Source organism: Melanostigma gelatinosum, assembly GCF_949748355.1.
Source record: "Melanostigma gelatinosum genome assembly, chromosome: 21".
Lineage (NCBI taxonomy): Eukaryota > Metazoa > Chordata > Actinopteri > Perciformes > Zoarcidae > Melanostigma > Melanostigma gelatinosum.
In genome coordinates, this window is record NC_136654.1 from 2,009,263 (window position 1) to 2,027,297 (window position 18,035).

Consider the following 18,035-nt stretch of genomic DNA (forward strand, 5'->3'; position numbering starts at 1 on the left):
AAGCAACAAGAAGGTTTTTGGCGACAGCTGCACACCTGCAGCTCGCCACGGGGCCAAATCCCTCATCTACTCACATTGCCACCACCGGGTACATGTTTCATATTATCTTTGGAGCCACACCGGGACTGCACGCTGCTTAAGTCCAGCTTCTTTTCAACAATTTGAACCTGGAAAGTTGATATGAAAGACGGTTATCCCGGAGGAAGCAACAGCAGCAGAGCTGCGAGTGAGGACCGGTGCTGGAGGGGAAGTTAGATCCAACCAGACAACATGGCTGATCACAGAGGACGGGGAAGGACTTTTATGAGAGTCAGACCATCAAACGGCCACACTACTACAGTGACGACTATATGTGAGCTCAGAAGAAAGTCAAACAAAAGGGTTCCCCACCTTGCCTCCCCCGGGCATGTGCTTTAAGTTGTCTTTAGAGCCACAGCGAGCTTGGACGCTGGCCACGTCCATCTTCTTATCCAGGATTTGGACCTGCAGAAGTGCGAGAACGTCAGCACAAGTCTTCAGAAGATTTTAAATGAGAATAGAGGGGGACCAGCCCAAAATGGAGGAAATATACATGTTTTGACTGATTTCATTAAAGCTCGTTTGATTCCACAATAGCTACTGCTGGACGCATTCTTATGACTTAAGAGCATTCAAATACAAATACTGCAGAATGTGACACTTCTGGCTCCGTTACTGATCCAGGACAGGTGAGACCCAACAAGCTATCTTTAAAAGATCTGTAAAAAAACAAAAACAGCATTTCTCTACTTCAGCACAGACTAATGACCATATAGATCATATCATACAACTCAGCAAATGTTACAGATGCCAACTTTGACGCATTAAAGCAGTGAGCTTTTGGTTAATTGCACCGTGAGCTTTTTGTGAACTGAAGAGAAAAAGCTAAATATTAAAGTGTCTTATTGAGCAGTTTGTGACATATTTGTACATATTCCATTCAGAAGTCCGTCGGAGAGCAAAAACAAGAGAGCACCTTCTTCTTTACATCCTTTTTTTTACCAAAAGTTGGTTTTGATGCTCATAACTGCAGAGATACTCAAGAGTCTGGCGTTGAGTTCATCCCTCAGTTACTCACATTGCCGCCACCGGGTACATGAGTCACATGGTCTTTGGAGCCGCACTTCGACTGGACACTACTGTAGTCCACCTTCTGATGGAGGATTTGTACCTGGAAGAATGAAAACGGCAGCGTTTAGATTGTTGAGTGGAGACACATGAGCTGTGAAGCCTGAGAGAAGCTTCACTTTACTTAGTGTAACATGCAGACATAGCCATAGAAACAGAGCAGGAGGAGAGCGGACATTGAACTGTTTTCTGTAGTTAACTGGCTAGTTAGCTAGCTGAAGCATGGCGGAATTAGCAGGCTAGCTCGTTAACGTACTAATTCTACCGCACTTTAATGCTACACTGGTCACAGAAAATGAGCCGACCAAAGACGTCACTCTGTAAGTCGTAGTTTATACAGACGTTAGCCCTCTACAATGGTTCAATGGCCGCTCTGACCATCCAGCCACGTTGATTTGAACGGAAACGTCCGTTCGTCTTCTATTAAATCTCTACGCAGACGACACTGGGCTGTGTTCCAAACTGGTCCTGAAACTCTTCCTCTCATTTCCTTCGAGGATCAAATACAGGAATCATTGCAATGTGTGTCCTCCTCCTCTCTTCTGTTTCTTTGATCCGCCATTTAAACGTCAGGGAGATGAATATTGTCACACTTTAAATTATTTACATTTGGTCGATAAATATCGCAACGCAAATTTCCCCTAAATTTCAGCAGTAAAACACCAGACAAGTGACTGTAGCCAAGACGAATTTAGAACAAAGACTGCAGTGCTTTTAATGCTAAAATGCGCACACACACACACACACACACACACACACACACACACACACACACACACACACACACACACACACACACACACACACGGCAAATTGGAGTTTTAGTTCCACAAACATTTCTCAGAGGCTCTGAAAGCAGAAACTTTCTGATCGGCTGATTCAAACCCAGTCCAACGTTTAAGCCTTTGTTCTTTGAAAATCCAATGACGAGTTTCCACCAAGAAGTTCCTGGTACTTTCTGTCCCGGTAAGAATCGTTGTGCTTTCAAAGAACGTGCACAAGAAGCTAACAAACAGAACAAAACAAACACAATTTAAAAATGCGGTTTGCAAGAAAGGAAATGCAGCCGAAACGTTTCCAAGACAACAAAGGCCATGTGTCTTGGAAGTCAGTAGATCTCTAGATCTGCTTAGTGAGGTTTAAACTTTCCAAAAAGATCATTTCTGCCTCCAGAACTGGATCTGAACCTCTGATCTGCAGACTGAAGCGGAGGGATGGACTGCATGCGGTGTGAGGCGCACTCTCTGGCTGGATGAAGGATGCAGGTTACCTTCCCGCCTCCCGGCTGGTGCTTCATGTTCTCTGTGGAGCCGATCTTGGACCGGACGTGCTTCAGATCCGGCATGGGCGCCGCCGCAGCCAGAGGGGCCGGCGGGCGGCTCTTCAGCGAGCCCGGGGATTTGGGTGTGGAGCGCACCACCGCCACCCTCTTCACTTTGTTGGCCTCGGCCGCCGCCTTGGCAGAGAGCGCTTGGCTCGCGGGAGATTTGGGAGTGCCGGGGCTGCTCTGTCCACTCCCGTCTTAAGCAATCGGAGAAGCGACGAGTCAGAGAGTTTTAAACAAGTCGTGGATGAAAGTAACATAATAAATAGAAATATATAAAGACAAGCATCTCTGCTGGCTAGAAGCCGACCAAGTTTGATCCAGGACTGGATCACACTGTGGTATTGTGGCTACATGCTAAGCTAAAAGTGATCGCTAATGATTAGCCTTTCCTTTCCTTTTCTTTTCTTTTTTTTTACCTTTGCCATTTTTTGGAGTGGGAGGTTTCTTGGCACTAGCTGCATCACAAAAACAATATGACACATCATAAGTAATCCTTAAATCTTACGAATCGCTTGAATAAAAAAGAAATGAAAATGATTTATGTAAAATGAAAACATTTGAGTGTAAAGTTGTCGTACCTTGCTGAGCTGCAGTTCTGACAGAAGCTTTGATTCCGGGGGTTTGAGGTTTTGCGCCACCGAGGCTCTAAAAAACAAGAATGAAAAGTTATTGAGCGTTCAGCAGAGATGCTGCTTTCACCTCAGAAACTAAATCTTGTTCACAAACAAAGTGATGAACGGACTTTGGTTGGTGTTTATGGTAATTTACAACAATAAATGTCGGTTTTGGTGCATTTATATTTCTTTAACCTCTCAAAAGATGAGGAGGAAATTGAGCATCCATCCATCGTGTGTTTCACAAGCTGAACTCAGCTCAGCTTCAGAGCCGTACTTACTCCGGGCTGCTTGGGCCCCGGGCCGCTGGCTTTAACGGGGATGGAGCTGGGGCCGTTTCGGGAGGAAGGGTGTGTTTTGTTGCCCCTGGTGACTATGGATGGTCTTTTAGGGGAAGTGGTTGGTTTGGTGGCAGTTTGGGTCTTTTTCATGAGGAGGGAAAAAAATGAATACGTAAAAAACAAAAGTTCTAAATGACAATGAACATGAAACAGAGGAACGACTCAACAAATGAGAAATGATGGAAAAGAATGATTGTGTTTCATAAGAAGGATTATTCCGGTTAGTTACAACTTGGGTCTTATTTCCATAATCTCGGTGATCAATTCTATCAGTTGTGAAAGTCGTTCAAGTCTTCTTCAATACAGCATGATGTTCATTTAGTACATTATGGTCCATTTAGAGTCACACAGACCATAAAGCAGGGGATGCTTTAGGGCGGGGCTACACGGTGATTGACAGGTCTCTACCAGAGACTCTACGTCACTCCTCCTCGGTCCATATATGGTCACTTCCTGTTCACCGGTCGCACTAAACAAGATCGTTGTCCAAAATGACCAATTTGAGGCTTCAAACCCGTAGTCCACAAGCCGACGGGCGATGTCACGATAACAACGGGCATTTCCTCTAAACCGGCTATGATGTTAACAAACTGATGCTCTCAAAGTCTGACCAGCAGATCCATTCACAACAGCTGATCATCTCCACTGTCGCCATGTTTCTAGATCAATACTGCAACAACCGATATCATAAAGCATGTTCCAAGTTGTAATAAAGCGGAACGATCCCGTTAAGGAACGGAATGAGTGACACCGTCGGTAACGTTCCTGTCACGTAACGTTACCTTATCTGCAGAGCTGCTGTCCACCTTCGCTGGAGCTACACGCAGAAGAGAGAAGCAGAGTTTAGATGTGAACTTTAATATACTTTCATTTCCTCTTTATTTTCCACCAGTGAAAGACGTTTGCTCCCCAGTGTGTGCCGAAACACATGCACATGGCAAAAACATACATGTTGGTGATATGCAGCATGCATGGTGGAAACCCAAAAAGAAAAAGTGGATTTTTTTTCGTGGGCCGCATTAACCAGCAAGGTGAGCAGAGATGGAGACATGGGGGGGGGGGGAACAGCGACTGGAACCAAAGACTTTCTGGCTGCAGGGCTTTGGGGGGCAGTTCTCTGGAGCTCGCCGGTACCGGCCAGCGACCGGCCCGGCGGCTCCGTCTACTGCGGGATTTGACCCGTCGCCCGCAAACACAAACTGACTGCGGACTGCAGAAGCACCGGGCTTTGCTCATTTGTTTGGAAAGCAGATTAATGACATTCAAAGCACTTGTTTTCCATCTCCCCATTGAAACAAAAACATAAACTGAAGGAGTGAACAGAACTGTACAACTGATGACGTCAAAGAGTTTATTGTTGCACGAACCAGAAAACACAGAGCTTTGAAAGCTGAAGATGCAAAACGTGATGGCGGCTCACATGAAAGTAAAATGAGAGGAATGCATCACACCGGGGTGACGGACAACAGATGACGCTACCAGTGAACACAGCCAACAAGAAACCACTCAAATTTGGCTTTTTCATCCTAAAAATAGTGAATAAAATATGAAATAAAGTGTGAACTCTGTGAACTGTAACACAATGCAGTCCCCCAAAAGAAACTGTTAAATGATGCATTAAAAGCTGAATTAATGGTTATAGGTCCTCACTTTGAATTATGAATCAATAATTAAGCTTTAAAATGTAATAAAAATGTATATATATATAAATATATATGTATAATATTAATAATAATACTAATATATAGAAAACAAGATAATGCAGCTTTAAAAGTAAATCACTTGAATTGAACGGCAAATTGAATGATCTTTTCACATATCTACAGCACATATATTATAATATATTCATATTCATTTAATGCAAATGTATTAATCAATGTCAAATGACCTTTTTACGTGGTTTAAATTATCAATTCCTCGTAATCAAACCCTGTGAATGTCTGTAATCATTGATATGATGAAAACTGATTGCGGAGAACATCTTTTTGTCCACCTGGAGTTATAACTGTACTCATATCCATAAATAGATGGTCAATAAAGCATGAAACAGCCTACCTGTGGAAGCTGCTCCTGCTGCTGCTTCAACGTGACGAGACAAACGGAGAAAAGACATTAAAATGAGTTCCTGTCATTCCTGGTTAATACACTCGCTCACCGCTAAATAAATCAACACGAAGCCTCCGTACAGCACGTCTTCAGTCCGTACAGAAAGCACATAACTGCTCCAGTAACTCGCTCACACACAGAGGTCAACACACAGAGGTCAACACACAGAGGTCAGCACACAGAGGTCAACACGCAAACATTCAGCTTTCCAGCAGTCTGACTGGGCTTCTCCTGGTTTTAACATTACTCCGGGAGCTCTGCATCTGTTCAACAGATCACAGGACTCTGACATCAGCCTGCGCTTTGGCTCATTCCCCCCATTCTGAAATAGCCGGCATGGAACCATCTTCTACTTTTATAAAACGAGGACACGTTTGAGTCCCTTTGAGACCAAGTTGCAGTTCTGAAAGGAGCAAAGTATCAACCGTGAGAGCGAGCGCGAGGGAAGAAGCAACAGAAAGAAAACACTCTGTTCCAGTTCGGAAGCTGGAAGAAAAAGAAAAGAAGCGAAATTTATGCAAAACAGGAGAAACAGGAGAGCAGCTTTGGTTAAACAACTTAAAGGAATCGTTTCCTGCAGCCAGTTAGATGAGAAGATCAACACCACTGCGTTCAGTGTGAAGCTACAGCCGGTTAGCTTAGCTTAGCACGAAGACTGGAAGCAGAAGCAAACAGCTAGCCTGGCTAAAGCTCTCTGAAGAACATGTTGTATATTATTTAATAATAGAATAGAGCATGTTGATCACCTTTAAAAACGTCATCAACTCAATTTTCATCAAAATAAATGACATCACTTGTTGCTTTACTTCACTTTTAGGACCAAAACAAGAGATGTGATCGCCCTGCGATCTCAGATATTGTGATCTTTCACTGTTCTATGATGTCTTATAGACCGATTGATTCATTGATCAAATGGTCTCTGGTTGAAGTCCGACTCGTCTGCTGTCCAACACGGTGAATTCGTGAGCTTCAGAGGTGCTTTGCACAGAGCTAGGCTAGCTGTTCCCCCTTGTTTCCAGTCGTTATGCTAAGCTAAGTTAAACAGCTAATCACACGGACATGTGAGGGATGTCAATCTCCTCAAGGAAGAAAGCAAATCCCAACAAAGTCAAACGAGGAAAAGAAACCAAAATGCACAAGCAGCTGAAAAGAGGCGGAGCTGAAAAGAGGCGGAGCTGAAAGAGCGGCGGCGTACCGAGCTGCCCCTCGTCTCCACGCGAGCGGCTCTCTGGTTCTGAGAGCTCGGCCACTTCAGCGTCAACGCCGGCTTCCTCCGCTGACGTCTCTGCTGCAGGATGAATAGATGTCAGTCAGTCAGAAACGTAGCCAACAGTTGAACCCCTCGATCTCAGCCGAATCTCGCAGGATTACGGCTAAATTAACGGATTAACGGATAAAGCGGCTCTGAAGCGACACCTCCTGACCTCCTGACCTCCGGAGGTCTTCCTCACGTTTGCAGGAGCTGTTCATCAGATCGAGGAGTGTTTTGAACCTGATGACCTTACTTTCCGCTACGCTTTGGACTCGCCGTCACTCTCCTTGTTTATGATCAAAGCACGCTCGACCCAGGCTGGAGAGGAGCTACTGTGGCTAATCTCACAGGCTTTGTCTTTGGGTGCTCGTCTCGCTCATTACACTTTGTTTGCAGTGGCAACACAGAGAGATGTGCCAGCAGGCTGTAAATGTCAGAAACACATGTTTGAAGCACACATCAGCAAACAGGCGGAAACGTTTAAACCAAGACATGCTGAAAGAAAAGAAGAAAATGAAGAAACAAAGAAACATTTCTTCAGTTTTATCTGTGACGCAAGAAGGAGTTCACTGGAAGAGGAGGATGAGAACTGAACATGCTCAATGAGGGTTAAGTTGCGTTCATAAAGCTTCAGGCCGTGCGGAGTGCAGGAGCGGCGTACCAGGAGGCGCCTCGGCGTCACACGGTGCGGATTCACTGAGCGCTGCTTCAGTCTCTGTGAAATAAAGGGAAACGGGAGGTCAAGCTGGAGGTCAAGCTGGAGGTCAAGCTGGAGGTCAAGCTGGAGGTCAAGCTGGAGGTCAAGCTGGAGGTTTATCGTGACGCTGCTGTGAAAAAAAAATCAACCAATGTTCATGTGAGCTGTGACAAATAATTACAGCGGTTAAAACATTCAGTTATTTATCAACCGTTTGTGCAGCGAAGAAGAAGAAGAAGAAGAAGAAGAAGATGAAGAAGAAGAAGAAGACCGTTTTAAGACCGTTGTGATAACAAATTTGTTGAAGATAGTCGTCACACATGTATTTATCTGTTGGACTTCAGTCCTGCGTTGTCGTGTACTTGTACCTGGATTTGTGCAGATTTACATCTTTTATGTTTTATCAAAGAACTCGATATATTCTAACACACTTAAACCTGCAGGGACTGATTTTCTTGGCCACTTGTGAAGATAACATTGTTATATTATCACCTTTTAAGTTGACGTGTTGAATTTGTCAGCATATTGTCGTATTTACTCAGCCAGTAGTTACAGACAACATGATTCATTAACACTCTGTCACATTATCCATGTCAGTCCACTGCTCGCTCTCTTTTTGCTCTGCTTTTGGTCTCCACCACCAAATATCTGCTGACGGCAGCTCGTCTCTGACTGAGCTGCCTGCTGTTTAGTGGACGGTTACTGTTCACAGCTTTTCTGATGAAGAAGCTGCTGTGAGAGCGCTGAAGGTGATCAACAATCAGCTGAAACTCACTTTAAAGCTGCAGAGAGATCGTTCTCTGCAGCTTAAAATTAAGAGCGACAGGATCACATTTTAAGTTGATTCCTAATTAATTCATAACAGGAAATTACATTTCTAAACCCAATTTACTGCTCTAAGCACAACCACACAACTAGCTTTACACTCCAGACACTAACTTCCTAACTACGTCTTCCACGGAGGACGAGGTACTCACGTCGGGCTTCAGCGCTGACGGGACCCGACTGTGTGCGCTGCTGCTTCCTGTTTGTGCGCGAGATGATGGGAAGTGAAAACGGGGAGAACGACTGCACCAGCGAGGGCTGTAAACTGGGGAAAGCGAGGCTACGCACTAACGGGCGGGCGGTTGACAAGAAGGGATGAGAAGGAGAAACTGATTCAAGTGATTATCAGCGACTGAACAATCCGTCAGCACGGTTTCATTCATCCAACTGTGAAACTGACAAACAAGACATTTATTCATCCAGGACTCGTCATCAGACGCGTCTTTGTCTTCCTGCGCATCGTGAGGAGCCGGTTGTTTGTGGGCTGAACGCAGCGACAGGAGCTCCTTCTGACCCTTCTGACCCCGAGCACAGAGCACAGTGCAGCCGGCCGCTCGGGCCAGTCCAGCGCGTCTGGTGTCCAGGATGTAAAGCCGGTTAAAACAAAGCGCTCTACCATCTCCACGTGACTGCTCGTCAAACTGCACGTGAGAGATTTAACTCCTCATGAATCCTTCTCTTTGACATCGTTGAGGAATAAATTCTGGGATTAAAGCGCTAATTTAAAGGCGCAGTGACTTTTAACCTAAGGGCCTCAAACTTTACCCACAAGTCAGCTGGGTCACATGATCAAAATGAAAACATATAAAACCCATTGAGAAGACTATACGGCAAATACAAAAATAGAATAAAAGGACAATAATTCCTTACTTTCATAATTTTCATAACGATGAAATAACAACATAATAATAATAATTCGATTTTATTTATTTTTATAAATCAGTTGCTGAGGCCCCAAATCACTGGTTTGTAACTGCTGTCTTCCTACACTTACTTTTGTACACATTTTCCTTATTATGATGAATATCGATGTACTGACGGTACGCATGATGTCATCAGGATCGCGTTCACGCGAAGCTGCATGAACGCGCTGAAAGTGAAGTCATCCAGCAAGAGCCAATCACACGCGTGGAAGCTCTGAGGTTTTATACGGAGAGCAAGGCCTCGTGACTTTGTGCCGCTCAAATAAAAGCGACTGGACTGACCTTTCATGATGAGCCCGTTCTCCTGGCGGCGCTGCTCGTTGCCGGTGACGTTGGCTACGGAGGAGGCCACGGTGTCTCCGGAGCTGTAGCTGTTGGGGGCGTTGTTCATGCAGTCCATTGCCGGTCGCAGGTCGGGCTGCAGGAGAAGCGGGACAGAGTTCAGTCCGGGTCGTCTCGCGCAGAAACAAGTCGTGACGCGTCTGCTGACCCACCTGGTTTCACAGATTAAAATACAAGCGTGACGCGCACTTCATGGACACTTTGTCTTTCCGGCGGGCAGAAGCTCGTCGGTGAAGACCAGTTATTTATACTTCCTGATGTCGGGCCGGCGCTTCGTGTTACAGCCTGACTGATAAAAATAGTCCCGTGTGCACGTCGTCCTCACTGTCACCAGCTTCCTAAACAAGCAGCTCTGAACAAGCGTGTTCATGTTCCATCATCACCATCATCATCATCATCATCACCATCAAGATGCTCATCCTATCGATACTATCGAGAGTGGAGGAGGAGGTATTCAGATACTTTACTTAAAGACACGCTGTAGAAATACTCTGGTGCAAGTAACAGTCTGTGGGCGTAGTGTTCAAACTGTGACTGTTCTACTATATCTACTGTATGTTCTACTGTATTATACACAGTTGTATTAGGTTATCATCATGCAATACGGTAAAAGCAGAATTCATGCTGTTGGTTGAGCTGCAGCTCATTTTGAACTGTTAACTATAATGATATGATTGTTATGGAATAATACGCTGATCATTTTCTACATTAATTGATTGTTTGGTTTGTAAAATAAATCGTGAAAAATGCCGTCGCACCGAAACGTTCTCATTCAATAAAAGTGTTAAAAGAAAAAGCAGCGAAACTTCATTTCTGTGAAGCTTGAACCGTGAAATGTTCCGTAATAATCATCAAAACAGACGACAATTTACTTGCTTTACTGATTAATCGACGAATAGTTCCAGCTGTACTTGATCAAACTGTTTAATACTTACATTTATTACAGATATGTATCATATTTAATAACCTCTTTATGTGTTTTGTGCGCAAAAATCATATTTTGTAAAATAACTAAAGCTTTCAAATGTAGTAAATGTATAATATATAAAGTAGAAGCATGAAGAGGTGAAAAGCTAAATACAAGTGCCTCAAATACTACACAGTAAATGTACTGAGTTACTTTCCACCACTAGTACTGAGTATAGTATACTGTACTACAGGAAGTAACAAAAGTCACCAAACGCTTCTTCAACCGGCGAGAGATCAGTCAATATCATATCAGTCAATATCACGGAGCAATGAAATCCATCATCTGTGGTTCAACAGGTTATTGTTGTTTGTCAGCGGTGTAGATTTACACAAGGAGTACTTTGATAAGGTTTTCAGGTACTTTACTCATTTTATGTAACTTAGTACTTCTGCATTAGAGGGAAATATTGTGCGTTTTACACGACTACGACATTTATTTGATGGCTTTCACTAACAGTTACTTTACAGATTGAGATTTTACATAAAATGAAATACGATACGTTTGTAAAATACAAAACATTCTTCAGATTAAACTGGTGATTCCTCCCACCACTCTGCCTCTTCACGACCAGCAAAGCCTGAACGGCTGCTGCTCGGCTGCTGCTCGGCTGCGCTACGTGGCCCTCTGTGTACGTTCACACAGTATCTGCTGAGCTTGCATGTTTAAACAGCGTCACGCATTCAGAGCAAACAACCAACAGGAGAAAGTATAGAAAGTATATATTCTATACCGCATCGGGATAGAAAACATTTAAACTCCTCTTTCCCCAAGTGTGGATTAATCCGCCACAGAAAGTAGTCCCCAACAAACGCACTATTTCCTCCAGTTTGAGATGTTTGATGAAAGCTACAGTCACCAGCTGTTTTATAAAAATCACTGAGCTTTTACGAAAATATAACTTTATATTTGTGACCTTTTCTAAATGATTGTCTTTGCCTCAACCAATCAGAAGCCAGCGACGCATCCGTCCCGCCGCCGTCACAGCAGCAGCGTCTGTTAATAGTCGTTAACGTAACGAAATCTACCGATTTAAAGAGTTCTGCAACTTCACTCACGGCAACCGGCACCGCTGCGTCGCCATCGATCTCTTCCACGCTTGCCGCCATTTTCTTGGTCACGCCTTTTGTAGTTTTTCTGGCTCCGGCGCGGGAACATAAAGTCCCCATTCTCGCTCCCGCCCACAGAGCTCCGATTGGCTCTGCTGGTTGTTTGTTTGTCCGAGCGGTGGAAACGCAGTCTTTGATTGGCTGAAATAAATCCGGCAGCGATTCAAAAGGTTTGGAACCAGACTGACTGATTTGTTGAGATTAAGGAAAACCTCACCAGACTCCGCCTTTAAAAAGCTGAATTTAAAACAAACAGGAGATATTACAGTCGATGGCAGAGAGAGATATCTGTGTGTCCCATAGAAGTCCTCATGAATACTCTCAGTGCTCCCGGACAGAACTGCCATTGTGGCATCACACATGACAGACTCCAAACAACGAGCACCGCTGCCAACCAAGACAATCCTCTCCGAGGAGCCGGGAGCTCAGAGAGCGAACAATCTCCACGCTGACGAGAGCTGGACGCTTGACCCGATGACTGTGTTCGTTAGGCATTCCTCCACTTCACGTCTCTGGAGCTTCAGGCCTCTCAAAGACTCTGCAAACACTTTGCACCGTCATCATTTTCACACAAAACCACTGGCACACATCTCACCGGCTGCAGAGAGGGAACGCGGCAGCGCTCTTTGTCGCGGCTTCATGAGGGGGAAGAGGCCGATAAGGTCAGCCGACGCAGCTCCATCCTCTCGGGTCGTGTGAAAGTGTAAAGTTGGCGCCGAGCAAAACCCGGACCAAGACGGCTCCGCAAGGAAGCGTCGGGCAACAGGGATGTTGCCTCGGCAACAGGAGCACGAAGCCACGCGCGAGCGTGTGCTTATTAACCCTCCATGTTCATTGTGACGCACCAAAGTGGAGCCCAAGGAATCCAAGGAGACCTCTCTTTGTCAAACAAACAGTGAATTATCATACGAGAGACAGAGAAAAGCATTCGTTGCTCGAAAAACAATTAAGCAGATTCATCAATTAGTCGATCTACAGTTAATTAATCGACAACAATTCTGAGAATCGATACATTTTTAGCATTCAACCAAGAGAAAGACGGCAAATAATCATCTTTAAAATGTGAGGACTTGCTGCTTGTTTTCAGTTTTATGTTTTAGAAACAGTTCTTAATAAACGTCATCTACGACCGACAGCGGCCGCCCTCGATCAATCAGTGAACGGAACAACGCTTCAGCTCCAATGACGGAGAATACAACGAAACATGAAAGATATTTTGTCTTTTGGGGACATTTTGGGATGTTAAAGGGTTTATCTATTAAATATCACAAGTTTAGTCTTTAAAATGCTTATTCTGTCATTAAGAGATATCTACTCAATGAGATGTTTCATAATTAGTCATCAGTAATGCGGATGTAGTGGGTGCAGATAATAAAACATCACTTGAATCGTTTAAAACCAAAACAAGACGACGCTTCTGCCGTATTATGATATTACAATTATCACAATATCTATATGTTGATCATCCCTCATGATCCCAATGAACAGAGAGAAGCTGGAAGCCGAGAACATTTAACATTGTTGTTGATTCATCTGCTGTTTTTCGGGGCTGAAAGAAGGAAGGCGTCGAGTGTCGTCCTGCTGCTCGTAGCTCAGAGACGAGGATGCTGCTCTCATGCTCCTCTGCTTCTGCATCTCTGACCTACTTTCCCCTCATCACGCCTCCCTCCGCCTGTAGACCGACTCTACCGCTGAAGGTGGAGCGTCTCCTGTTCAGCAGCTGTGATGCCCGGTAGTCAAACAGATTCTCCACCTTTGTTTCCTCTCCTCCAGGATGTAGAAACCAAACCGCACCCTGCTGCTCTCCAAACAAGACACGCGTCACATGACCGAAGACCGTCTCTCAGCGCCGGATTACACGTGAGGGAGTCGACTTGTGTTGTCATGGTGAAGAGAGTGAAGTCATCTCCAGCTGCTGCATGTTTCAATATGTACACAACACACACACACACACACACACGTGAACCAATCCTCCGTCAGCATGGAGCCAATTGACAGCACAGGAACGCTGTTTCTTGCTGGCCGTGGCGTTCACTCTTCTCTTTAACGAGCCAACGCTATCGTAGAGTTTCATCTCGTCTTTTTCTTGCCGTTCACCGGCATGAATGCACACGTGCACGTTTGTCTTTACAGAGCCGTAAACGACAAAGTCACGATCAAAAGTAAGACCCCAGAAGAAGAAGATTAGGCCTCCAACGAAGAACAACTCTCAAAATGTCAGAAGATACAATCACAAGTTCCCAAAACTCAAAGTCACGTCTTCAAATGTGTTCTTTGTTCAAAACCTAAATATATACAGTTTGCACTCACATGAAACAGAAAAAAGCAGCAAATCTTCATGTTTGAGAAGAATATTGAGCTCGTTTTCGCTCATAAATCACCTTAAAAATGATCCGTTGCAGATGAATTCCCCGCCTCTCGACTAACCGATGAATGAACTCATCGTTTCAGCTCGAGATCAGACATCTGAGTCTGAAGAGCTTGTGTGAAAGCTCGTCTGTAGAGTTGTTGGTGTTGCCAGCCTAAGCCCCCGAGGCCGATGAGGTCACCTCTGGACTCGAGCCGACGGGAGGCAGCAGCCCGTCTTCGCTAAATGACTCGTTTCATAACGCCTGACGCTGAAGCCGATGACTCAACGACAGTCAGACGCCGAATTCAGAGGAGTGATTGTTTCAACCGAAGGCCCGGAGAACGACAGTGAAGCTGCATCTTCTGTTGTGGACGTCAGAGACTCGTCTCCATCGTTGTTATGCAGCTCAGTGCTGCAGCAGAACGCATGCTGGACAACTCGCTCTACCTTCAGCTCTGTCCTTTGCTGCCGGACAGAACTGAAGCTGTTATCTACGCTCTCTTCAAAGACACAAGACTCTATTGACAAAAACCTCGGAGAACACAGGAGTTGCTGGTCTACAGCTGCCTCCATCGCTTCGTTTGACTGTTTCTCCAAACCTCACCTGCTGGAGGTAAAACGCTGACGATGGAGAAGAACCTCAGAACCTCATACAACCACATGGAGCTTCAAACTGAAATTTGAATATTTGTATTTGAATACATAGCGATCACCACTGGGAAGCAACAGAATGAGATCGAAACCTCAAACAAATGTTCCAGTTTTGGTTTAAGGAGTGACCGTGTTAACTTGTGTTTCTCTCTGAATGTACGAAATGAACATCATGCTGTATGACGAAGACTTGCAACTAGAGATTGAGACATAAACTCATGTTTACAATGTTTACTGAGGGAATAAATCAAGAGAGAAGTAGAGTCATTTTCTATAGACTTCTATACAACCAGAGGAGTCGCCCCCTGGTGGACACTAGAGAGAATGCAGCTTTAACACATGACTCGTTGGAGGAATGGCTTTCAGCTGCAGACCACAATAAGCCCCCCCCCTCCCCCTCCTCCTCCTGGTTTCACAAATCATCGTAACCAGAAGCTGTCTCTCCCCATGAGGATGGGTAAGAGGTGTGTCAGAGAGAGACTACAGGTATTACGAGGCTCTGACACGCGAGCGGCGCATTAGCCTCATTGTTCTCATCCGGGGTTCCGTTCCATGCATGCACCAGACTGCATCACGATCCTGTCCGCTGACCCCGGGGCCGGATTACAGAGGAGCCCATGTGTGTCAGATAAGCAGCCCGGCTCACTGCTCGAGACGCTGCTGCGCGCGCTCTCCTCTGCTGATCAAATGAAAAATGGGCTTGGCATTTGCGCACAGGGCGCCGCGTCGCTATCCCGATCCCCCCGGATCCCCCCCTCCCCCAGACACTATGTACTCTCTAAATACTGCAGAACATATGAACATGCATGTAAATGAAAGGCAAAACACCAGAGGGGTGTTTGCGCATCGGGTTGGATGCGGGTTTGCAGAATAAAAGGAGCGGATGTGTGCTGCGATGCTGGAAACCATTTAGGCCCTCAGACGCAAAAAAGAGGAGAAAGATCCAGAATAACGGGCGCGAGGGAGGAAAAAAAGCGAAATATTCACTCAAATCACATCAGACGACACAAAGAAAAGAAAGCGGCCAACATCAAACGATATATTAGAGCAATAACACCGCGTTATTGTTCTCTGGGAGCCTTTAATAACCAGATTATAGAATATTCTGGAGGAGTCGTTTTGTCACAGCGCGCAGAGGAACAATGTGAGTCTGGAGAGGGAGCCGGACCTGCTCCGGAGGAGGAGGATGGAGACATTTTTGTTTTTGCACGGAATGAGGGAGGACAAACACGGCCGTGTTAGCGGAGGGAGGTGACGGCGACGGCCGCAACAAGAACTCGTTTCTCTGCTCTCTTGATGGAGGATCATCGATGGAGATGGAGATCGCGCACAATTCAATAAAAAATAAACGCGCTACACAAGCCGCTGCAGGAGGAAAGTGTGCAGCGAATATGTATTTCATTCACGTGCATGATATTTCTATACGTGCGTAAACGCTCAGAGGCCCAACCTCTCCCTCCTCAAGCAGAAAATATATATATTAAGTGACAAGACGAATGCCGATGGAGAAACACGACGCAGCGCGCTGACCCGCTGCGATGTTCACGTTTCAAACATCGCACTGATGTCGGATTGGAACAAATAACAGAAATGTGTGGTTTTTGGGTTGTTTTTCTTACCTGAGTGCAGACGGCGGTGTTGTGTCTTCAGCAGCAGTCGCTCACCGGCTCACACGGCTTCTTCTCGTCGCAGTGCAGCGGGCGGCCGGAGGGGGGCGCTGCGGAGCGGAGACGAGCTGCACAGAAATGCAACCTGTCTGCTCCAAAGCAGTCATCTGGTTCCATGAAGGGTGTCAAAGAGCCGCTAACGAGAGCCTTACAGCACAACACGTTTTAGGATTAATGCGTCACTCATCTTTCAATTGCACTTCTGTAGGTACATATTTATCATATTACATAATGTGTATTAAATACTCTGTTACAAGTGAAAGTCCTACTTTCACAATTTACATAAGCACCAAAAGTAAAACTGCTTTTTATCATGCTGACTGGACCGGTTCCAGTAGTGGAAAAGTAACTGAATACATTCACTCAAGTATTGTACGACATTTATTTGACCAATTGACTGAATTATTTCATGATAATACAAAATATAACTGATACAACAATCGAATGATAAATGATGATATATGATTATGTATTAAGATGCAAAATCAAAGGTCTGAACATTAATGCGGCAATACTTATAATCCAGTAATATAATATACATTATATACATTAGACCTCTGCTGGAGGATCTGGGTCTGTCCACGGTGGACCGGTCTCTGCTGGAGGATCCGGGTCTGTCCACGGTGGACCGGTCTCTGCTGGAGGATCTGGGTCTGTCTACGGTGGACCGGTCTCTGCTGGAGGATCTGGGTCTGTCTACGGTGAACCGGTCTCTGCTGGAGGATCTGGGTCTGTCTACGGTGAACCGGTCTCTGCTGGAGGATCTGGGTCTGTCCACGGTGGACCGGTCTCTGCTGGAGGATCCGGGTCTGTCTACGGTGAACCGGTCTCTGCTGGAGGATCTGGGTCTGTCTACGGTGGACCGGTCTCTGCTGGAGGATCTGGGTCTGTCCACGGTGGACCGGTCTCTGCTGGAGGATCTGGGTCTGTCCACGGTGGACCGGTCTCTGCTGGAGGATCTGGGTCTGTCCACGGTGGACCGGTCTCTGCTGGAGGATCTGGGTCTGTCCACGGTGGACCGGTCTCTGCTGGAGGATCTGGGTCTGTCCACGGTGGACCGGTCTCTGCTGGAGGATCTGGGCCCGGCGGAGGCCCCGGCGGAGGCCCCGGCGGACTAAACAGTGCACCCTTGTGTCGCTGCCCTCTCACTGGCCCTTGTTGTGGCCTCCCACTAACACACATTTTGGGCGCCAGCTTTTACACCAAGTCGAGAAAAACCCTTTAGTTCCGGAAAACAGCAGTGGACTCACTGAGGTCAGATGTGTTTGGGAATGTTGAGGCTATGATGTGTTGGCAGGACAAGACTCTTTGTTCCTTCTTTATTTTTCCTCCCTCTCTCTCTCTCGCTCTCTCGTTCTCCTTTTGGGAAATCTGCCCGGTACAACAGCTGCCACGAGCTGTGCGGCTGAAGATGATTGGATTCTTCCTGGTGGGAGATCAGCCAGGTCGCTGCCGTGGGATCCTTCTCAGGCTGAGGCCCGTTTAGATCCTCATGTGGTCAGCAATCTGTCACCTGCAGGAGCCACTTCAAGGACCGCGGGACGTTTCACTCTTTCCGTGCAGATTAAAGAAGGTGGAGCGTCAGCGTAGTTGAATAATTTAGTGCAAATAAGCTCCTTCGCTTTCTTGCCGGGAGTTAGACGAGAAGATCGATATTACACATGTATATATGATGAATATGAATAAGTTAGCTTAGCTTAGCATAAAGACAGGAAACA

General features: G+C 45.7%; 1 protein-coding gene across 17 annotated transcripts in view; it reads right to left on the minus strand.

Moving 5' to 3' along the window:
• Positions 1–16,323, minus strand: part of LOC306794688 (uncharacterized protein) — a 24,128-nt gene extending 7,805 nt beyond the window's left edge. For 2 of the 17 annotated variants that reach the window (XM_079292844.1, XM_079292857.1), the window contains exons 1-13: positions 11,599–11,690; positions 9,514–9,649; positions 7,448–7,501; positions 6,730–6,822; positions 5,484–5,507; positions 4,211–4,245; positions 3,369–3,509; positions 3,052–3,118; positions 2,890–2,928; positions 2,417–2,667; positions 1,097–1,189; positions 391–483; positions 75–167 (exon numbers count right to left, since the gene is read on the minus strand). In XM_079292844.1, coding sequence (XP_079148970.1) covers positions 75–167; positions 391–483; positions 1,097–1,189; positions 2,417–2,667; positions 2,890–2,928; positions 3,052–3,118; positions 3,369–3,509; positions 4,211–4,245; positions 5,484–5,507; positions 6,730–6,822; positions 7,448–7,501; positions 9,514–9,649; positions 11,599–11,649 — 1,170 coding nt within the window. In that variant the 5' untranslated portion in view covers positions 11,650–11,690. Of the gene's footprint in view, positions 1–74; positions 168–390; positions 484–1,096; positions 1,190–2,416; positions 2,668–2,889; positions 2,929–3,051; positions 3,119–3,368; positions 3,510–4,210; positions 4,246–5,483; positions 5,508–6,729; positions 6,823–7,447; positions 7,502–9,513; positions 9,650–9,725; positions 10,082–11,598; positions 11,691–16,269 lie in introns of those variants that run through there. The other 15 variants (XM_079292845.1, XM_079292854.1, XM_079292853.1 and 12 more) reach the window with 15 other exon arrangements.
• Positions 16,324–18,035: the final 1,712 nt, after the last annotated feature.